A 21,517-nucleotide genomic window follows, 5' to 3' on the forward strand; every position below is an offset into this window, starting at 1 on the left:
CTACCCTAGCCAGTTTCTAAGATGAATGTCTTCGTCCGCTTACCTCAGGGTCATATTTACTCCACTAAAACGAAACTCGGCTCCGGTTTCGATGGCCCTCGTCCTCGCATTTTCCTTAGTCTACGCAATAAAAGCAAGAGTTCTCTTAGCATCTTTTTCAACCAATTGAAAAAAATAGATAATCACACATTAATATACACCGATAGTGACACTTGATAACGCCTTATATTTGATAATAAATTTTCAAATTAGTTAAATTTCTCCAGTGAGCGGTTTGAGTTGAAAAGCATCTCAGGAGAAAATTACGTCTACAAATAAAAGTTGGGCATATTATTTTTAACTGTGCCAATTATCTCCTATTTTCACCAATAGAACTTCGACAGTTCCACCTCTATCTATACACATAACCGAAAACGAACAAAAAATTTCTACTAATCTGTTTAAATACCACATTTTTATTATTATCAAGTTCTATTTTTATCCGCGCTATTTCATTTATATGTTTTATATATGGTAGTAATCGACATTCGGCTAGAGCAACAACAACCCCACCCAGTCGTGTTGAACTGCTGGGCAGTATTTAATATAGACAAATGATACTCTCTTTTACGCATTCTAAATAAATCACATGTTATCAGGGCCTATAGTAAATTGCTTTACATAATTGTACACTGACTACAGTCAGATAGTCCTATTCATAAGCTACACGCCGGCGCCCAGATAAGGACGTTCTCTATCAATTTACTTTGTTTGTGTTTATCTAATATTGATACAACGGATGGAAGCGGTAGGCCATACCTTCGAATGTTGACACTGTTTTTGTTTAGAATATAAATGTTTATGCAACAAATGAATCTGCGTGAAGTTTTAAGAATCCCGACACAAAGTCGCCCAGCTGTGTCAGCACGGTTGTTTCAGTCTAGGTCAATGGGGTACAATTTAAGCCGCTGTTGGGATTCCGCTGAAGTGCCACGCACCCGAAACCTAATAACATTGAGTTCTTTGATTTCAAAATATTGTGTCTTTGACTGAATAGTTCATTGTTTAGCAAAGCCACATCAAATAGCTGGATCATATTTACCATTTTCAGTTTCATTTCAGATTTCACCATTTTTCGTTTGATTTACGGTGTATAACTTCATACATGTATATAATCAAAAGGTCACAACCTTTTAAGTCTGTCAAATCTATCCAATTAAATCATCTTGTCGCAAGAAAAACTGTTTTAAAGCAATCTTAGCTGGATTTTTTGTCTCTCATCCTATTTCGCCAATGAGACAAAGTTATACCACTTCACAGTCGTCCATTCCTCTTTACTGCCTATGTATTGATACTTTTCAGGAGACCGAAAGACATCTACGCCAAAGTATGATTAATAATAGTCTTATAATGTTTATTCACATAGAAATTAACACATTCTTTTTTTTTGTTATTTCTAAGGCCCCAAGCGTTAACTATGTAGTCAACCTGCAACAGTGATCATCTTGTTCAATACGTATAATCGGTCGAATTATAGCTAAACCCGTACGTCCTCATATAGTATTTCCTCTTAAAACCTATCTCCTTCTTCACACATCCGGTTATTCTTTCGAGCTGTGTTTGAAGGAATCTGAGGCCGTCCGTCCCATTCTCTCGCTACGTGGGTAGAAATCGTATACACCTCGAGCGTAAAGTACGTGGTTTCCTGTCGAGTTTAAGGCTGAACGTAGTGTTATTGTTGTTGTTGTTGTTGTTGTTGTTGTTGCTCTGAGAGAGCGATGCTTGTTTATGAAGATTGTCGTTGAATTCGCGCGTGAGCGCTTCCATACACTTCTCTGCTAGATACCTGGAAAAAAAAAAGAAGAGACACAAAATGGCCGGTGTCAACAATTTCAAATCGTACAGACGGGTTATCGAACAATCCATGAGAAGCACGGTGTAGACTGTATACTAGTCGTATATGAACGCTGGAGTTATGTTGAACAGTCTATGCGAGTTACACATACTCGATGTAGTCAATGGATTCGGTTTACGTAAAATACAACATTTTACTTTTCACTAATTTGAATGTGTATAGACGATTGTATAGCAAACGTACCGGCTTAATCTCTGGCTGGTTGATAGTGAAAATGCTGATTACTATTGAGCTAACGGATTCTCTACACCTTCCTTTAACTCTAAATGGCATAAACGGGTCATGCTGGGTAGAAGGCATGAGTGTGAGCCTACCTGAAAGCTTCGTCAACGTTAAAATCTTGTTTAGCAGATGTCCTATAAAGCCTAAGACGATGTCTTCTTGCTGCACATTCGGCCATCTCTGGGGTGACCGTCGCCTGATCTGCCAGATCCATTTTATTTTGCACCAAAACCATTGGTAGAGATCCACACTCGGCCTCCACCTACAATATCAGCGCGCACAAAAACGACCGAAATGTACACTCTAAATAGAGTGCTGTGTACATGGCAAGGCTTAAACTGGAACAGTGACCTCTTAATAAGCCGACAGGCGAGATTTGCTTTTTCAATCATTTTTCTTTACAATGATCGAATATTGACAACAGATAATTGAGGCATGAAATTCGCATAACTATGCATACATACACGTACACGTAGGTACAGGTTATTGATAAAAGTAAGCCCCTTGGAAAATCTTTGACGGTAGTATTTCGTGTATATATTTTTGTTTATATATAAACTTTTTTTATAATTCCATTTTATATTACACTGCCTCGCCATGCTCTTCAATGTATTGGATTAATTGTCGCACATTCATTCATTGTAGCACAAAACGGCTATTGTATGAAAGAAGCATGAAGGATGTCTAATGAAGGGTGAAGGGGTTTACTAAAGGCTACGATCGAAACTATTAAGTTAGATGCACATGAATAAATGCTGCCATGAAGAACTGCAAAGTTTTCATTGGGTATCCTAACGTGATTAGGACAAATGGGACTTAATTTTCGTTCTCTTTTTTTATCTGTCTAGACCGTTCTACAACGGACCTGATCCTCCCCGTGAAACCTAGCTTATCCGCATAGCTATGACTATGATTGTGTTTTTCATTTTTAGTGCCCCGTCACGCTACACGACAATGTACTTTTCTATAAGTTGTATCAAATCGAGTTTTATCAAATGCATTCTCGATGGCTGGCTTTTACGATCATATTATCGTTATGCCGCTTTCTATTTTTCATTGATATGCTTATTCAACCGTATAAACCCAAGATTTGCATGTTATATATAATGTTAAATAGAAGAACGATGGTCAAGATCCACTTAGTCGGCGAATCTAGATCCGCAGTTTTTGTTATATTACAGCCTTTCATTGTCTAGAAACGTAAGAACTTACTTGTTTTTATACCAAATGGTAAAATCAGCCCTAAATAATCGTCTTTTTTTAGTTCAGTCATCGACGACTGTCAACTAGAGCGGTCGGAGCTGTTGCTGCTACTGTTGATATATTTTCATCCTTAGGATTGTTTTCATCTTGTTGCTACTAGCACGATTAACTGGGTTCGTATAATTGAAGATCTTGAATAACAGTTACATCTACAGTTGCATAAAAAAGCAGTTGAGCAGTGTCAAGAACAAACAGCTACTACAGTAGGTAAATATAGGTGTTCGACACAAAGCTTCCACAACACGACACCAGAGGGCATCAGCGAGCTAGGATTTCTTTAATAAATTTATATATATATATCTACTAGTATCTGGCTAAGCTATGCTATCCCAGGTGTGTGCTGAGTTCAACTGCCGCGTCCGTAGATCATTGCATCACAGAAATATAGTAGCTTTGAGCTTACATCATGTGTCATGTCCGACGCAATCATCCGAACCCTGTGGGACGCTATAGCTGATTCGTCAATCGTTTTGTCTGCTGTTAGCCATTGGCTCCTTCAGATCGGTGGTAAGCTTTCGCGCATTCAGCCTCCCAAATCATTATGAGCATACGATACTTCTGTCGAATCCACAAAAATACGTTCACATATAGATATAGCCTTAAACTATTATACATAATACAAACGCGAACACATCTGGGTATCGCTAATTGACAAGGTCCAGCGGCCTGCATTGACTGTAGGACTTTGTACGAGTGATTACGCGTGATCACAACGGCATCGTCGCCGACCATCGCGCACTGTCGCTAATAGGTCGTTCGAAATACCTTTTTGCTGCTTCGGGATATTCTGTGCAGACTGACGCGGACAGAGCGTGTACTGGGTCGCCGATAATCTTAGATATAACGGCCAACGGGAAATTTGCTCTGGCGGAGAAAGGCCTTGACCAGATATCGACTGAGTAAAAGAAAGGCCTGTCATTGGCATCGGAGTGGGCCAACGACAAAATGGCATAGCGTAACTGTTTCTCTTTTTTCGCCCCGAAAACGACATTAAATCATGTGCTATTTTTTTTTATGGTTACTAAACCCTGAGTAAATGGTCACGTGTCAACGAATGAATGGTCTTCATACAGTCGTTGAATTGAGATCGGTCTTAAACTTGCTCCTGTTAGGTATTAAGCAAACCCTTCAGTTCAAACGGAGGCAAAGTAACTGTGTTCATCATGACACACCCATTATTTATTACTATTTGTTAGATGTAACATTAACGCGACTGAATGCGGCGTTTGAATTCGAAGTATTAGATAGTTTTTACCATTTAATTAGTTTCTTTTTACAGCTCACAGATAAGTTACTAATAATAGCAGTCGAAGCAAAAGAACGATAAGCGTAAAAGGAAGTTAAATCATTACACTATAGATTAATTGCAAACAATTCGCTATTTTTAACTAGAAAAATAAGAGCTTTTTCTAAGCGGTCCTATTATTATTATAGTGTTATAATGGAGTTCCTAGCCAAGGGTTCACCATAAAAGCGTCTACTTGAACAATTCGTTTGTCCTATTGGTACCAGTTAAGGGTCAGTCGCGAAATCCTGTTAAATTAATAGCAACTGGGCTCATTTACATGGCGCGTCATTGGCCACCTGAATGCTGGCTTCGGATCAAAAGGCCACTAGCCAAACGTTATGGGTTCCTGTTAAAACGCGACAGTTTTTAGAGCATTTAAAGTAACCATTATTACTATAGGCAATATGTTTCCCTTGAGAAATTCTGTCCTGAACGTATACTAATATGAAACAGTTATAGGGGCAGAAAGTATCATTGTGAACTTCACCATACTATTATATGCTATTATAGATACAATGGCACGTCAGTACAAACCTTGCTCCGCCAAGAATCGACCGCTTCGAACGAGTCGAGATCGCTAGAACTGAATGCAAGGATGGCACCATGCGCGCCCCGGTAATAGGCTCTCGTCAGTGCGTCAAATTCCTCCTGACCGGCTGTATCCCAAACCATTAGACGAATCGAACGTCCGCTCCCGATCTCGAGAACTCGCTCTAAAAAATCCACACCTAAAAACCGAACGAAACTCAACCCGATTAATTCAGGAAGGACAATGATTGACAGATAGATTCGCGAAAATATGATGTTGCAATGGTAGCGTATCTGCCAACCTGAACTGAAAGACACGAAGTGAGACGATTTGGGTTAAAAACCTAGCGTAAATACCCTTTGTTTCAAGCAGCAACAAGCCCTAAATAACACCAGCTTTTTTCCTATGCGATACTATTATCATTACCATCGCCATCACGATGATTATCACCGTCGTGTAAGAGGTTTACAGCGATGCTCGCGCCCTGCTCCGACCCTTTACTTCTACCTCCGCCTCAACATCGACGACTGATATTACGGCCATTTTAAGCATCACTACTATTTATACCTTACGTGTTAGCTGCCACAAATGGACGGTCAGACAGCTCGAGTTGAAAAAGCCGGCGACGGAACACGGATTGCGAGCGAGTTTTCAGGCGATCTATAGAGACGGTACATCGTTAACACGACTGCTTTGCCTCGGGCCATATTGGAGTCGTGCTAAAGCCGTGGAGCCACCCACGGGGCACCTTCGTCGGGCGATCGCCGCCAACGTTTGACTGAAATTGTCGGCCAAGGCCCCTTTGATTGGTCAGTGGCAGATTTTCGTTGCCGCTACTGCCGCCGGCGTCAGCCATCACGACACCTTACGGTTCTATAAAGCGACGAACGCTGACGAAAGTCAAACAGCTACTGAAAGCGGACATTGTAGGTAGGACATCAAATAAAAAGAAGAAAAAAAAAACAGAAACAGAACTGTTGCAAAAAGAAATCCAAATTTAAAGAAAAAGGTCTTGAAAATATGCTATGGCAACAACAACAACAACAACAAAACTGTACAAGATCTAATTGGCATCGCCTCCAATAGCTGTGCTTATGTGCCGCCTTTAAAGTCTCCCAGGTCAGGTGATTCGAAGGCGCCGAAGACATCCGGCAATGAAGAAGCAAGCATCCTACTCTCTCAATTTATTCGTGCAGAACAGTGTGGCCAGATGGCAACGAAAAACGAAGTAAGGAAAGCCGCACTTCTTCCTTTTCGTAAGCGTCTCTTGGCCACTGTGACAGCGGCGAACCGGGTACGTAGGCACAATCGTACGAAACATATCGGTACATTGGGAGATGCTTCTGATTGATAGAATAGTTAGTAGCTGCTTTTCTCGAGCGGGGAAGGCAACCTGCTAAATAAAAATACTATAGGAAAAGAATTACAAAAAAAAATGCACGAGTTATCGATTCAGAAGGTAGTTTTCGGCGATATGGAATCATCTATTAATCTTGAAAGAAATCCTTTATCAGTATTTGTAACCACGGCGTCGAATGAGACGGCAATAATGGATACCTTATCAGATACAGACTGAAACAGACCCATGAACCGTCTGTACAGAACAATGTTTTTATTAAACTTAATGTTATTTAAGGAAAAAAATACTAAAATATAGTTAGTAAGCATCATTCTATAATAACGTTTTCTCTTTTTTCGACGTTTCAACGAACCCTCTTCGCATGAGTTCCGTCTTTAAAGCAGACGCCTGTATACATGAATAGGGCGCCATTATTTTTAGCTAATGTTTGTTGCTGCTGCTGTTGCTCTCGCCACGACTGTTACGTTGAATAGACGGGAATCGGCCTCCCGCACGAAACCTTTAGGTGAATTTGCCGGTAAAATATAGTAAAGAGCTTATAAATAATGGCGTACATCTGTGATACGAGCAAACATATTTCGGTAAAAATACAAAGAAAACAAAGAAACTTTCGCGAATATTTTTACCCGAAGTCCGTCTGTTCCTAATTAAACCTTCCTGACATTAGAAAGAAAGAGCTGAGAACAACAATATAAAATCGGAAACATTTATAGAAGCAGCTTCTATCCTGTTGGACCCCTGGTCGTTTATGAAGTGGTCATTGTCTGACGCGTGTCGCCTCCTAAGAAAAGACACAGTTGTTGCTTTTATTTAGAACTTTGGTGAGTTTAGTTCGTACGGCAGTTGGTCGTTCTCACGTTCCGACACCCCGTCGATTTTCTGCCTGCCAAAATGTAGCCACTTAAATTCTGCACCTTCACACGCAGCATCCCGCGAGTCAACAAAGCCCAGACAGTTAAAGGCGAAGATATCTAGGCGATGGAAATGTTCTCCCTCAGAGTGTTGCGCAGCTAAACACGCACAAGCATCAGTTTAAGCAATACTTTCAGCTTGGAAAACTGTAGAAAGTTGAACGAACTTGCCGCAGTTCGACGAAGCGGCTAGCTTTTAGCATGTGAGATGTCTGTTGCTAAATACTATACTTACGGCATATCTAGGGGACTTTCTGTTTTCAGAAATAAAACGTAGCTGTACCCTGAACTAACTGATCCTGAACAGAAAATATCGTGACGATTAAAACACTTCCGTTTTTAGTCATATGTCAAATGACCCACCAATGTCTCATAGATTTCTAGTAACGTTCATTGAAAACATGGCCATCTGGTAGCTAATATAGCTTGATCCAAAGGTGATATTTACGACAAAGGGCCACCCGGATGTTCGTACCCAGTTTGAGCCCGTACCTGACGTGAGCATGGTTAGCACAAACTGGGCACTTGAACAAATGGCACATTATATCCGCAGTGGTAGAACTTTATCCATGATTGAACATAAGCTGAGCATGCTCGTTCTTGAAACAGCTATCACAATGAAAAACCACTTCTTTAGGAGAACTCAGTCGAAGTCACCATTCTGTTTCATCATGCGTATTATCTAGTATTGTGTATGGCCGATAATAATACCACTAATAATAATAATAAGGCCTATTCCGATCTTCTAGCGCGCTTTCTGGAGATCAGCTTCGACCTCGAGAAGACATTTACTTAATGTATGGCACATAGCTGCATGAAACAATACTTACGGTCGATACAAACTATGCTAGGACCGTTGACCTGTCAACGGTTCGAGCTATCTCCCAGCGTTAACGACCACATTGTATAAACTATACTCATCTGATAGCTATATTACATCTAGTGGCACAGCTGTTCCTGTTTTAAAGGGCACCAATAGATTTTATTCGATTGTTCAATCTATTATCTAAATTGACGTTGAGCTACTATTTGCCTATAGAAGTGGTCCTTTTTAGCGTGGCCTGACGTAACACGCATGGCCGGTTCTTTCCTAATACTGCATCTGTCACAACTCATCGCGTGGATATTCATAGCAATCCTGGACTCGACAGTAACTGAAGCATAGCTATACAAATATTGTAATAAAGCCTGCATATTGATTGAGATCGCGAATACCGGCGTCCGTTCGCCCATCGAGATGATGGGACTTGAGAAGCTGACGTTAAGCTGAGTGTACGGAACCTGCGCCGATTTCAGTTCAGCTAAGCGACCCATCGTGGTCCAAGTAGGCGAAGAAAGACTGAACCTCGACGTACGACACTCAAGTGCGGTTGGTCGATCGATCAGCCAAGACCAGCTGACCTGTGTATCTGTGCGGTCAATGTGGTGGGACTAACCGATTGAAGCGCCGTAGACCGCCGCCTATCGAAGTACAAAAATGGTCGACTCCATTGCAAAATGGACGAGGAAGAGAAACGCCAAAATAGAAAACCGGGAATGAAATCTGAGCGAAAATTCGGCCGACCGATGACTGAAAATAACGCTGAATTCATCAACCTATGTTGCACTGTCTGTAGCGTCAATGGGTAGATTTCCTGACAGATAACAACTGTAATAATTAAAACAGGGATGATACGAAACGCATTAAAACGCGGTAGGGTTTTGCTAACGACTCTCTTGGCTTATATCGTCTCTTCTGTGATTGCCGACAAGTAAATATGGCTAATTAAGTCTGTACTGTTTGAGTTAGATAAGTATTTTATAGCTGATTTTTTACACAGACCCAAAAAATAGGTAGCCCATAACATTTAGCACTTTCTACGATCCTGACCGCAATAGCGAAGGGGAAGCTAGGCCTCAGTAGCGGAGTAGTCCATCGGAACAAACTTTCGAACTAAAACGGTCACTGAGCTGTTTCCGCAACAGTCATTTACAGAAGATGTATCATAGATGGGAACGATTCTGGGCGATGGGCTTAGTAAGTTAATCGAACTAATTCACTTAAACAGTAGAAATATGTCACTCTCTGTTCGAGGTCACTATAATAAAACCACTACGACAGCAGCAGCAGCAGCACGGATACGTTTGCTTCGTTGCCTATACCTTGGTGGAGCTATCTTTCAGTCCGTTTAACGGGGCGAATCGGGTAGCGGAAATTCATCTCCACAAAAAAAGCGGCATGTCATTACTGTTCAATGATTTCAAATTGGCCCGCGAGTCGCTCTCTCGTTTTTTTCGATCAGTGTGCTTGCTTCCGAAGCGGCAAAGAACGGCCCGCCGTAATGTTTGACTGCAAACGTCACGTCGATTTATCGTTGGCAATAGTAGAAATGGCAAACGCGACAGAGGTTCGGCGCTCACTTACGGAATGTTAGCTTTTTTATTTTTGTGTTTCATTTTCATCCGCTTTTCTGTTCGATTTCGTCGATGGTTTCGCCTGTTCTTCTTCTTTGTCGGCTGCTGAACTCATGTTGTAACAATATTATTCGCTTTTAGCCAAATAATATCGATTTTTTCGAAGCGGAGAGAGAAAAAATGCAACTCAACGGAGGGATATATAATAATAAACAATAAAAGACATCTGAAATAGCAACTATGAAGCTGCATCAAATATAGGGCAGTTCATGGATGTTTGTACCAAATCGATCTATGGAGATATGTCTTTGCAATTGAACATAATGGTCGATGTTTTTTTCAATATGCATTGATGCTAAATGGATAGAATTTAACAGTGCTGGTCAGTCCCATACGAACTAAAATAGCCTTTTTGTCTCATTTTGAAACTGGCAGCGGTTAACCGAACGTCTAGAACGGCAAGACTATGCTTATGCTACGCAAAATGGCCATATTCGTATTGTATATGACCTAACATGATGATCTTCCATAAACCAATCTGCCTATAGTTAAATAAAGGCTTCGAGAAGTATTAGCTTTGTTTTTCGGCCAACTTTCGTGCGCACCCATGACGGCTTGCAGTAAATACGGAATCACATAACGAAATGTCTTCTGTTGTCATCACATCCATTATGATATACAATATGCAGCCGTTTCTCTCTGTCAGAGATAAACACTGCCATTGATTAAAAAATAACACATTTGACGAGAAGTAAAAGATAGATAACAAATAAAATGGGGGAAAATAAGTACAGAACAGGGAACAATAAATCATTCGTTTGACATCAAAAATAGCCAGTAATGAAGCCTGTCGTATCTGAGTGGTCCACTTTGGTCTTCGACTAGAACGTTGTTGTGTTGCACAATCGCCGATGATGGCGCCGATCGGACACGCGCGAGTTAGGCTCTCCAGTTATCTTTATTAACCATTGTTTGGCGTGCATCGAGATCATCGATTCGAGAGGAGACGATTTTCTTCTGTGAGACAATCGGAACCTTAGCAGGCAATCACCGATACTAGGGAACTTGAACCCACGTTGATGATCGCACTACATGAGGAAATCAACTTGAGATCGAAGAATACCGCATTGAAACCCTGATTTCCTGGCGGTATTTTACATTATTTGTTTTCGATCGAGACACGCTCTCGACTGTTGTGTTGTCGACCCTCTCGAGAACCATGTAACAAATTTTGTAAGAACATGAAATACTAAAAACTATCGCCCTCCTTCATATTAAAAAGTATCTCGTCCTAAACAATTACTCATAAATCAAATGAATTGAGCGATTAACCTTTTTTAGATTTTTTTCAAGCATAAAAGTGAGCAAAAGTGATTCAAACACAAACCCAAGACTCGTTTCGATCCCGGCCTCAAACCCCTTTGTCGGCTTTGGCACTCATTATGACCGACGAGTTTCGACTACTTCGCTTCTATAGAATATTCATGTCTACGACGACCTGTCCTATCAGTGCACGGCCATATTTGCGACTTAAAGTTTTCTTAGGCTCCAGCGTCATTGGCGTCCATCTAAATACATACATTTTCTGAATAGTTATGCTCTTTGTTCAGAAACGGTTCCACTAACTAAAAAAAAAAAAGTTAAATATGAAAAGCAGTTCAAAGATGACAGGTACCTTGGTCATTTCGCATATCACTGACGATCTAATTGGGGAATAGCCTCTTGTACTGGTAAACATCGATAAAGCGATTTGATAATGAATGAAAAAGCCTTTTATTAAAACAAGAATAGAGGATATATCATCAGTGAAGGCGGACCAGTACGTAATCTGTCTATAACTTCGGTATCGCTCGAATGCCGATACCGTAGAGCGGTTCTGTTACGTGAGACCACACTGTGCATTTGTTCCTCGTATGGCCTTTACTGTGTAAGCAATAACAGGTAAGCCATCGCAATGATAAGAAGAGGTGCCACTTCTTCCTTCTACGATGGTGATGGTAACTTATATGGACGCTCAAATACTATTTTCGTTACATAGCACAACAATGCGTCTGAATAAGCACCATCTCTGTCTATGATAATCAATAGCGTCAGAACATATAAAACAGTTCCAGTAAAAATTAGATACCGTGTCCGAACTTCGAGGATAACAATCGATAAAAGTTTCACTCAGTCATATTTACTATGGCCATTGTCATCCGATTAGTTATAAGCGTTGCAAACCCTTGTTGAATCCCTGCGTTCTGGTAAAGAGCTCGGCGATTCTCTTAGCTACGTTAGCACCTTCGAAAAAGCTACAATCCCGCTCTCCTTCCTATTACCTCCTCATTTTCGACAATTTTTATCTTAGTTATTCCTGCGGTTTCTCGCGATCGAAGAGACAGCGTCACGAGTAACTCATCGAAACAAAATTAGACCAGACTGGAACTGCTCGCTTTAATCACTATAGTGATTGAAAGGAATTGGAGATTCACTTTCAGTCTGCCTATGCGAAAATCAGTTAGTGACTTAATTACTTAGCGGTTGCAAAAAAAAGAAATTTTTCCCTGTAAAGAAATGGAAGTCCTTGCACTCCAGTCGCTATATAAATACTTCGATTCAATATAATATTGATATTACTTATAACATGCCTCACGCTAAAGACTACTGTAATAAATTATATATATATATATAATGTGGCATGAGCATCTATATTAACATTCTGGGTAAACATCCTTTAGAGAATAAACTTGTTACAGGTACCTCAACTTTGAATCATTGTTATTAGATAATCATACGCATAATTGGTTTTAAAAAAGTTATCAGTCAGACGATCTGCATCTTCCTAACAGTAATGTATTTCGAGCTCACGGTGTAAGCCTGCTGTAGGGCTTTCCTGTGAGATAGATAAAACCGTTTGTCCCTCTTGATTCGGCCAACATTTTTTAGGATAGGGTAAGTGATACGATATATGTATTGATATCTCAGTCATCGTAATTAATTATAACAATAGTAGTGGAGCCTCGACTATTCACGGATTAGGAGAAATCCGTGAATCTATCGAGTAGAAAAGCTTTGTCGATGAGGTATCAGAACCGACGTCACGACCACCGTCGGCGATAGCCAACGCCCACATCTTTAGGGGGGAGACGATCATTAGCAGTCTGTCCACTCGTCCTGCTGTTGAAATCGATCCATTAACCGCCACCCCATCTCAATCAGATACCCGATGATGAAATGTTACCATTATTAGCCTCTCCTAGTAGTAGTACTAGCACTGTAATTATTCATGTACATGTACATTAATTTTTTACACCGGGACCGAAAAAGGGTGTTACCTGCCAGCGTCGACGATCGACTGCATGCGATTCACAGTCAACGTTTAAAAATTACTACCCTCTCGCTTCTTTCCCTCTCTCTCTCTCTCTCTTGCTCATTTGTTTTCATCTTTGTCATGCGGTCTTGCTCGTCCTTGTCTAAATAGCAGTTTTAATTGAGCGGTTCGCGCTACCGAATCGTTTGCGTCTAATAGACACGCTTTCCAATACTGACCAGCCGGCTGACTTTCGCCTAGTTTAATAGCTCTGATTCTAGATTCAGTCTGGGTCAATTCAACGATACCTTCTCTGTACCTAGGAAATCTGACCATAGATACTGTTTTTTGTCCCCTCATATAGCCGTCTTTGAAATCAATCCAACAACATATATAAATATACAACTGTCATCAAGAGGCGTTATGGGTGTATTATATATACGTATGCTGCACGCGTTACAAAACTGATTCAGCCTTTACTGAAGCTCAACTCTATCAGTCTATTTTTAGAAATTAGAGTAATCTTGCAGCTCACATTTCACGTACCGTACGGCGTTCATTCATTAAACTTTCGCTATGCAGCTTTAAAACGTTCAACGAACGCTCAAAAAGGACATCTGGGGACCTACATCGGCGCGTTATCCTAATGCTTTCATTGGCCTATATCGTAACCGCTGCATCCTATCTATAGTGTCCACTAGTAAACATTTGTTGCACAGTGAGTATTGATTAAGGTTATATCGAACATATATTATATATACGAAAAGGTAGGTCACCATCAAGCAACGTATTTTGTTGCTTACAGGCATCAAGACGCAGCGTCGAGCAAAAGTTACGGATGTACCATGGTAGAACGCCGCCAAAATAGGATAACTCGAATGATTTTTATCATACGACGACGTACGTTTTTAAAGCAACATTATAAAGACAAGAGTCGAAAATGTTGTATAGCCATGTTAAGCTTCAAAGAGTAAACATTAAAATTACCTCCTCACATAAATTGTATAGATCTTACTAAATCACGATTTTTACTTGTAAATTACTTGCATGCTTAGATAATTCAATATTCTAAAGCTATATATATAATAAAATGTTTGTCTCGAGCTGTCAGGTTCGCACATAACTCTATTTGGCGCACTCAACTTTACTATCTCAACTTACGAGTCCTAATCTCAGAAGCTCAACCGTAACTGACCTGCCATGGGCCTCAACAAAGTAGTGGCTAAAATAGAAAGTCAATAGTTTATGACTCGTAACTATCTGCTAAACACAACATAAACACGATAGATAACTTCATTATGAGTAATAATTAACGGCCAAACCGAAACTCGATTGATACGAGGTATTCAAAGAATACGTCGATAGACACACAGAGTCGCATCTATCATTGAACTTTGGCCTTTATATCCGATCATCCACAATTTGTGATATCTACTTGAAAAACCGTACCACAAATCATTTCGTGATAATGCATTTAAAATTATGATGCCGTAATGCTGACCTCATATACATAGACAATTTGATTAGATGCTTTACTAATAAATATAGATAAATTATGTTTATCAAAGACATTTCTGATATCGATCATAAAAGGAGCAGAAAATCTTCAGTTAATTTATATAATTTATAGACAAACCCCTAGTCTAATAATGTAATTAGTGGATATCGTATACGTGGAGTTACTAATAATGATTCAGTCCGCTATCATCAATCTCACACACGGGTCGCACGGCTGATCCGAATGGCGTATCAAAAATAGAACTTCCCTAGCTTCCACAAGCTGCACAGATAAAATCTAAGTTTGAGTTAGGACAACCCATCATTGGTTTCATTTCGGAACTGTAAATAGCCTGCCACGTACGAACCACAGTTCTTTTTCAGTCAGAAAAGGTCAGGGAATCGAATAGGAACCGAATAATTTATAAGTGTCTCTATTTTGACCACTGTCCAATCTAGATCGTCCGGCCGTTCTATTATAATTCGAGAGTATGTTGCCTTTAAATTATATTCCCGTTTTAGCACGTCAGCAAAAACCGGTCACCAAATTGTTTAGGCGTAACCAACTACAAAGGACGCACAATGTCTTGCTTTCAAATGACTTCGATCAATGATCTATATCTTCGCCGTCATCTACGTGCAATGCATACAGGCTTACGTACTGTAGTCGACACACTTACTCAGTGATAGAAGATCCTTATCGTTATTCGTGAAGATGCGTCTAGAGCTACCATCACGTATTACGGTTTAGTATAGCCCCGACTCTCGTCGCATATGTAAGTTAAGTTATATATTATATTGCTCGCTTTGGCTAAATCGCATTTGCAGAAGGACCGATGAGAATCTAAGTTTTGTTCATCTACTCAAAATAGCAGCTGCAATCAGTGTTAACCCCATTCTACCTTGGGTTGCGGAACACTTGTAAACTGGCGTTTATATAAATAGCGTTCTGCCTTTTCTTCAGCTCGCACAGAACAGTCACTTACCGTAGCCTAAAACAGCGCTTAAAGCCGCTAAAAAAAACAACCGTAAAAAGACCGCTTTATGCCACTTTGCTTCAGCTGTATCGTCCAGCAGTGCTTGTGCCGCACTGTGCCGTAGCATCTGCGTATTTGCATCTGGCTAAACGCGTGCGTTTCTTGTGCCTCATCTTCCCGCCCCGTAGTGTTTTTTTACGATTTTTTATTTTAGTAAAATCGATACGCAACCGGACAACGGGCAACACCTTAACAATGACATTGAGATAAACGACGGCGTTCGGTCCTCGGTTTTTTGTGTCAATTGGCGGCTGTTGATACATTGATAATGCGCAAAAACGTGGGAATCACTTCACAATTCATTAAGGCGGGCTGTTCTTGCCCATGGTGTCCCACTAGGACTGGACGATTGATTTGATTAGGGTAATGCATTACACGATCAATTAACTCATTGAATTTATTTACCTATTATTAATCATCTGTCATTGATCCTAAATAAATATGTAAAGTATACAGCTTTGATAGTTCAATACGGTGCTAGTTAGTTAACGAGAAAATTCGAGCCGAGCAAGATAACGTCTAACCGATAACATAGTTGTGGATTTAAACTCTTAAATTCAGAGTTGAACTTTTGGCCTCCGAAAGCTCATCTGCGTACCGAGCCTGCGTACTGAGCCTGGTAACTTAAATAATTATGACTATTCTGAATCAGTTGCATAGCAGTCGATATTATTACTATAAGCCGAACGTACCTACGCGGAACCCACAGACCTATTTTAGAGGCCAGCACGCATCTATATTTATGCCAGCTCCGTTTCTGTTAAGGCCATTCGTTAATCTTACCATTATTGTTATTATTAAGATAATAGCGATTCCATAGAAATGTATTGAGCATTTCTAAAATGCAACCACAGATAAACTTACCTAACAACTAACAGATAAACCTAACAACTGAAGGCCTCGTCGTTGAAATGCGACGTTCTTCAATCAAGTTCGACTGGCGCGGCGAATCATTGAATATTACTATGTACAGTAGATTCCATGTCATCGTTGACACGTATCCATGCTTAGCAGACGGTAGGCTGGACTTTTGCGAAACGCTACGAGAATGAGATAGTTACATTCAACGCACGCAAAATACTGCCGTAGAAATGCCGTAGTGTTCTTTTTTCTTTCACTAATTACATTTCGACATAAATGGTGGATTGAAAATGTTTTCCCAAACAAATTTCTTGTTAACGTTGTTAATAAACAATATCCGAAAGCTTACTTTCGTACGATGGCGACCTGATCTGTATTACTCGATATTTACAAAGATAGCTTAACTAATTTCATTCGACTGTTATCTTCTCTGATGAGAATCAGAGCCCCCTTGAATCTACTGTCTATACGCGTTTCTATGGCTGTCGGCGAATCGCATTGTTGGCGGCGGCTCGTTCGTAGTATGTATGCTGATATATAAAACTAACAATGCAACAGTGCTAAACCATGCTTAAGCCCGCTGATGGACTGAGTGTTTACTAAACCTCCGATCGACAAATCGCGATCCTCAGTTTACCCACATCTTCTTGCGATAAACTATATTTGTTCGTGTACGTGTATCATCAATGCATAAAGTACGCGGTTAAAAATGATGTAGGCATACACACAAGAGTTTTGCTAATAGCAGACGGTAGATAACGCTGTTTTTTTTCGGGCTAGAAAAATGATCTCCCTTTACTCGTCTTATTATCGTCGCGTTTGAATTGTTAAAAAAACTGGGTAAAACGAAACTGGCGTTACCGTAATGCTACCGATCTATCTACTGGCCAAATGTGCACGCGAAATACACACAGAACGACGGCTCTCCTGGCGAATTGAGCCTTCCCTAAATTGAGGAAACGAAAAATTATGTATTCCTGTTTCAGCGCTTACGACCCTGTGAAGAAAACCTTCACTGCCATTGGCTTGATATCACAGGAGGCAACTTTGGATATTTAGCATCGGCCTTTCGTCAGCTAGAAGAGTCGAAAGCCCTTTTAATTAACGGATGATCACAGGATAATAGCAAATCGAAGTCGGGTAACAAAACTGATGAGTGTCTTTTTTCTTTTTTGCCGTACCGCTGATTAGTGGCTGATGGACACATGTGGATTAAACCTTCCTCCAAAACCGATGAACCAAAGCGGGCAAATGCTACAAAAATACCACAGTCAACCAGAACGCGAGAAAACTATCGTAACACGTGTTACTATTAACAGGACACGTTTCCACTCAGCAAGCATATCGCTCTCTATTGGTTCCCTTTGAGTAGGTTTTCGTGTCCATCTGAAGGCTCCCGGATCAAATATTGATTGTACTAAACTTATGTATATTTTAGCTTGATACGGATATTAGGCTCCAACGGGAAACCAGAACCATTCATGGAAACCCAGTTCTTAGAGAGAAAAGTAAAAACAACAACACCATGAATGAATCTACAGAACCTTAATAATGGATATGGCGGTTTACCACAGAAACTACTCAAGTTCTGTGAACTCCACTTGCGAAAGATTAAATACTCCGTATTTTGGATATAAGCTACTACGAGACCCGGATTGATTTTTGGCCATCGGTGTATTTCGTGTCACATGTCCGATGCACCTTTTTGTGCACTTCAAACTCATCTAGCCCATCCAGAGGACCCACTTTGCTTATTCTACTTCATCTAAAATGTCTATGAAGCTCAATAATGCACTCATGCTCTTCAAATGGCTATGTCTGGAATAGGTAAACGATGTTCCAAACATGCTGCTTGACTTCCTCGCTAGAATTATGTATGTTTCTGTGTTGCACCGCTCAACTTTTAACAACGTAAACATACACAGCGACCTGTTTACGTTAATTGTACCAAAAACGCTATTTAGCCATGAAGAACTTCTCGTCGGAGGAGTAGCTCAGACAGCTATTACTTTTAAGCATTCGTGTTTTCTATGGCAACGGTACAGGCTTTTACTCTAGTCTTTTTTCCCGATTTTACTAATGCCTTAGCCTTCTGTCTACGTTTGCCGTTCAGTGGAACTGTGGTTTCCTGCTTCTGGTTTTTGCCGACCTGAGGGCCATTACATATGTGTTATTTTTTTTTGCAAGTGCTGTTAACAGTATATAATATTAATATTTTTACAGTTATTAGTGTTTTAGGTAACCGGCTTAAAAATAGCGGTGCTGGTTCGACCCCCCACCCCCCCACATCGACATATACTACATAACAAGTGTGATGAATTAAAGAACGTTTTTTTAACATGTATATTTGATCGCGAATAGATCAAAAGTTTGCTGTTTGAATAATTTGATAATGAAAATTACACTTCTACTAACCAATGGTTTGTTTGTAGCTCTGCGAGAACACCCCTCGGCAGAACCTCTGGATGAGGGAGCTCTTTCCGACAGCCCCATTTCCGACCACGACGAGCTTCAGGGCCAGCTCGTCGGCCATGGTGGTACGACACCACTTCTGCACGGCGAGGCTGGCGGAAGGCCCAACACAACGATGACAACGGCGTACGACACTTCGCAGCAGCCTGCATTCACGCCACGCAAAGTTCACCCCTCACCCCCTAGATAAACACACAGAGATATTCGTGAAGGTACAAACACTTAAGGACACAAACAGACATACACTGACAGCCACTTAATACACCGGCTGCGCAATCGGTCCGAGGTACAGGCGTATACAACGCTCAAATACAGCGGGAAAGATGAAAAAACTACAGAGTTTTTGCTAGTCCACTGCTTATGGGATCAGCGACGGTCGCTCCTTATTTAGAGCATCAATCGCCACTTTACACTACAGATCAGGAGCGCTTTTTTAAGCCGTGTTTTTCGTTAAGAGTTAACGAAATTCGCGAGACTTAAGCGACCTCATTGAGCACATATATTGATGGTAGTCGCAAGTTGCGGCCTCACTAAACGGGTCCAGAGGTACTCCTTTGCTTTTTAGATACGCTCGACAACGATAAGGATTGACTATCATAATCATTTCACGCATACACACACATTCACAAGGGCGGTACACAACGACGAACGCTTTAGGACTACATAATCTACTCACGCATCGACTAACGTGAACCGATGTTATGTACACCTTGTAATAAGCGCACAACCGCGCCTATAAAAAAGTTTTTCTATTAGATTGTGCTGCACTGCCAGCAGATGCAGTTCTTTGCGCTATAGTAATAACAATAGCAACGAATGCCGTTGGACGTAATACAGCGGTCGTCGAACGCAGACGTTAATTCGCCGCTGATCGAAATGCCAGGAATAATGCCATGCAAGTTCGTTCTACCATCACCAACATCGGCTACATTATGATCTAGATCAGCAGCGGCCACCAGCTGCTCCACATACAATAGCAGTCTGACCAAGTAACAGATTCAACAAGTGCGGTAGCAGGTCAACGCAACGACGACTATAGGCTAACGTAATGCCAATTAGTAGTTACAAGTAATAGCAACGTTCAACAACGGTGTCGACTACGATCCGGAACCAAACGGCGCTGGTGTGATTCACTGAAGGCCCGTCAGCCTGCTTCTCTGTTTTTGGGGGCCAGCGCAGCGCCTGCAATCGTGGTCGTCGTCGTCGTCGCTGCTGCTGCTGTTACCACTTCGACGGGATTACGCCTGCTATTGCTATCGCCACTGCTGCTGCAGCCGTTACGGCGCTGCCTGGTCTTCAACGAACGAGGGCTACGATGCAGCTGTTCAGACCCTCGCCGAGCGAAAAATGAAGACCGGCAGACGAAGTCCGGTCACGGAACGAAGCTTTTGCTGAAAGAAGACCAAAGACCGTCTGCTCACTTCGGCTGCTGCTTCCTTCACCCCCGTCTCCGCCGTCTGGATTTGCCGAACCCGGTACGCATAGTGTGCTGCAGGTCTGGCTAGTTGTGCTGACGTTACTGGGGGCACGCTGTGCGTTTTACGGTGTTGTTGCGTTGAATGGCGGGATTTCGTTGAGCCAACTCGACACCGTAAAAGCATGGTTCGTCCCGGCGATGTGGTTTCGTGACGGAGACGCTCGCTAACTGGTGACACAGAAGAGCATAAAGGGCGTCAATTATACAAGATGACAGGGAGCTAGTTTGATAGTACTACTTGAAGCTCTGTAGAATAATGGATGAATGTTAACCGGAAATAAACTGGGCCGTCTATAAGTATTTGCTGAGATGATTTTACAAATTCGAAGCGAGGTTCATGCAAATAGAATTGATTTATTGCCATTGAACCTGTGTGGAAAACTGGAATTGTAGGTAGCTTGCGCACGTGTGGCGCTCGAAACAGTCAACGCGGATAAGTCACGAGTCTGTGCCTTTAATATTCATGCTAGTAATAATATATACTTTACCTTACATTCTGAACGGTACGGTACGCACCTGCCCTAAAGAACTGTACCAGCTTTCGATGACCTTTGCGACCGTGTTCTAGAAATTAGTTTTATGCTAGTTGGAGAACAGCAAAACCTGTTCTCCAATACGACCAAAGCTCTTGAGCGACGAGAAAACCCACCAGCACCCATGCAGAACTTCCAATTTGATTATTCGTTTTCCAGTCTCAATGAGATCTACTTTATAGCCAGTTTACAAGAAGCTGTTCATGGACTTATCTTAAATTTTCAAATGTTAATTTGTTAATCCTCCGAATGCAGGTACCATGAATGGGGCTTGTATTGCAAGCAAACGATAGAAAATAATTCATTCTCAGAAACCGTAGCTCTTTGCCTGTTCGCAAATTTCTTGAGAACAATTGCTGCTACTTTCTGTGTTCTCAGGTAATCTACTTTATTGCCGATTCTTTCGAATCAATGTAGCTAGCGTTTTGCTAACTGGTCTAAACGAGAAACGTAAAAACACCTACAACTTAATAGATAAACTGCACAG

The 21,517-nt window shown here is 41.1% G+C and overlaps 1 protein-coding gene across 3 annotated transcripts; it reads right to left on the bottom strand.

The window, feature by feature from the left end:
* Positions 1-435: 435 nt before the first annotated feature.
* Rab23 (RAS oncogene family member Rab23) lies at positions 436-20,605 on the bottom strand. Of its 3 annotated transcripts, none has more exons than XM_022803719.2 (5): positions 20,087-20,605; positions 18,964-19,202; positions 5,202-5,395; positions 2,209-2,378; positions 436-1,825 (listed from the first exon to the last, which is right to left on the bottom strand). In XM_022803719.2, exons 2-5 carry the CDS (start codon positions 19,079-19,081, stop codon positions 1,636-1,638), a joined length of 672 nt encoding a protein of 223 aa, XP_022659454.1. In that variant the 5' UTR covers positions 19,082-19,202; positions 20,087-20,605; the 3' UTR covers positions 436-1,635. The 3 variants fall into 3 exon arrangements, with proteins under 3 accessions (XP_022659454.1, XP_022659453.1, XP_022659452.1); XM_022803718.2 differs by having other exon boundaries at positions 19,697-20,605; XM_022803717.2 differs by having other exon boundaries at positions 18,964-20,605.
* Positions 20,606-21,517: the final 912 nt, after the last annotated feature.

This window comes from Varroa destructor, unplaced genomic scaffold (assembly GCF_002443255.2).
Source record: "Varroa destructor unplaced genomic scaffold, Vdes_3.0 BEIS01000004.1, whole genome shotgun sequence".
NCBI classification, from domain to species: Eukaryota; Metazoa; Arthropoda; class Arachnida; order Mesostigmata; family Varroidae; genus Varroa; species Varroa destructor.

What these genes read in the sequence shown, in the direction of transcription:
- Rab23 (XM_022803719.2), bottom strand. Translation starts at nt 19,081, where the DNA reads ATGGCCGACGAGCTGGCCCTGAAGCTCGTCGTGGTCGGAAATGGGGCT. An exon ending in GAGCTACAAACAAACCATTG is followed by an intron (nt 5,396 to 18,963) that starts GTTAGTAGAAGT and finishes TTCGGTTTTTAG; the next exon opens with GTGTGGATTTTTTAGAGCGA. An exon ending in AACGTTGACGAAGCTTTCAG is followed by an intron (nt 1,826 to 2,208) that starts GTAGGCTCACAC and finishes TTTTTTTTCCAG; the next exon opens with GTATCTAGCAGAGAAGTGTA.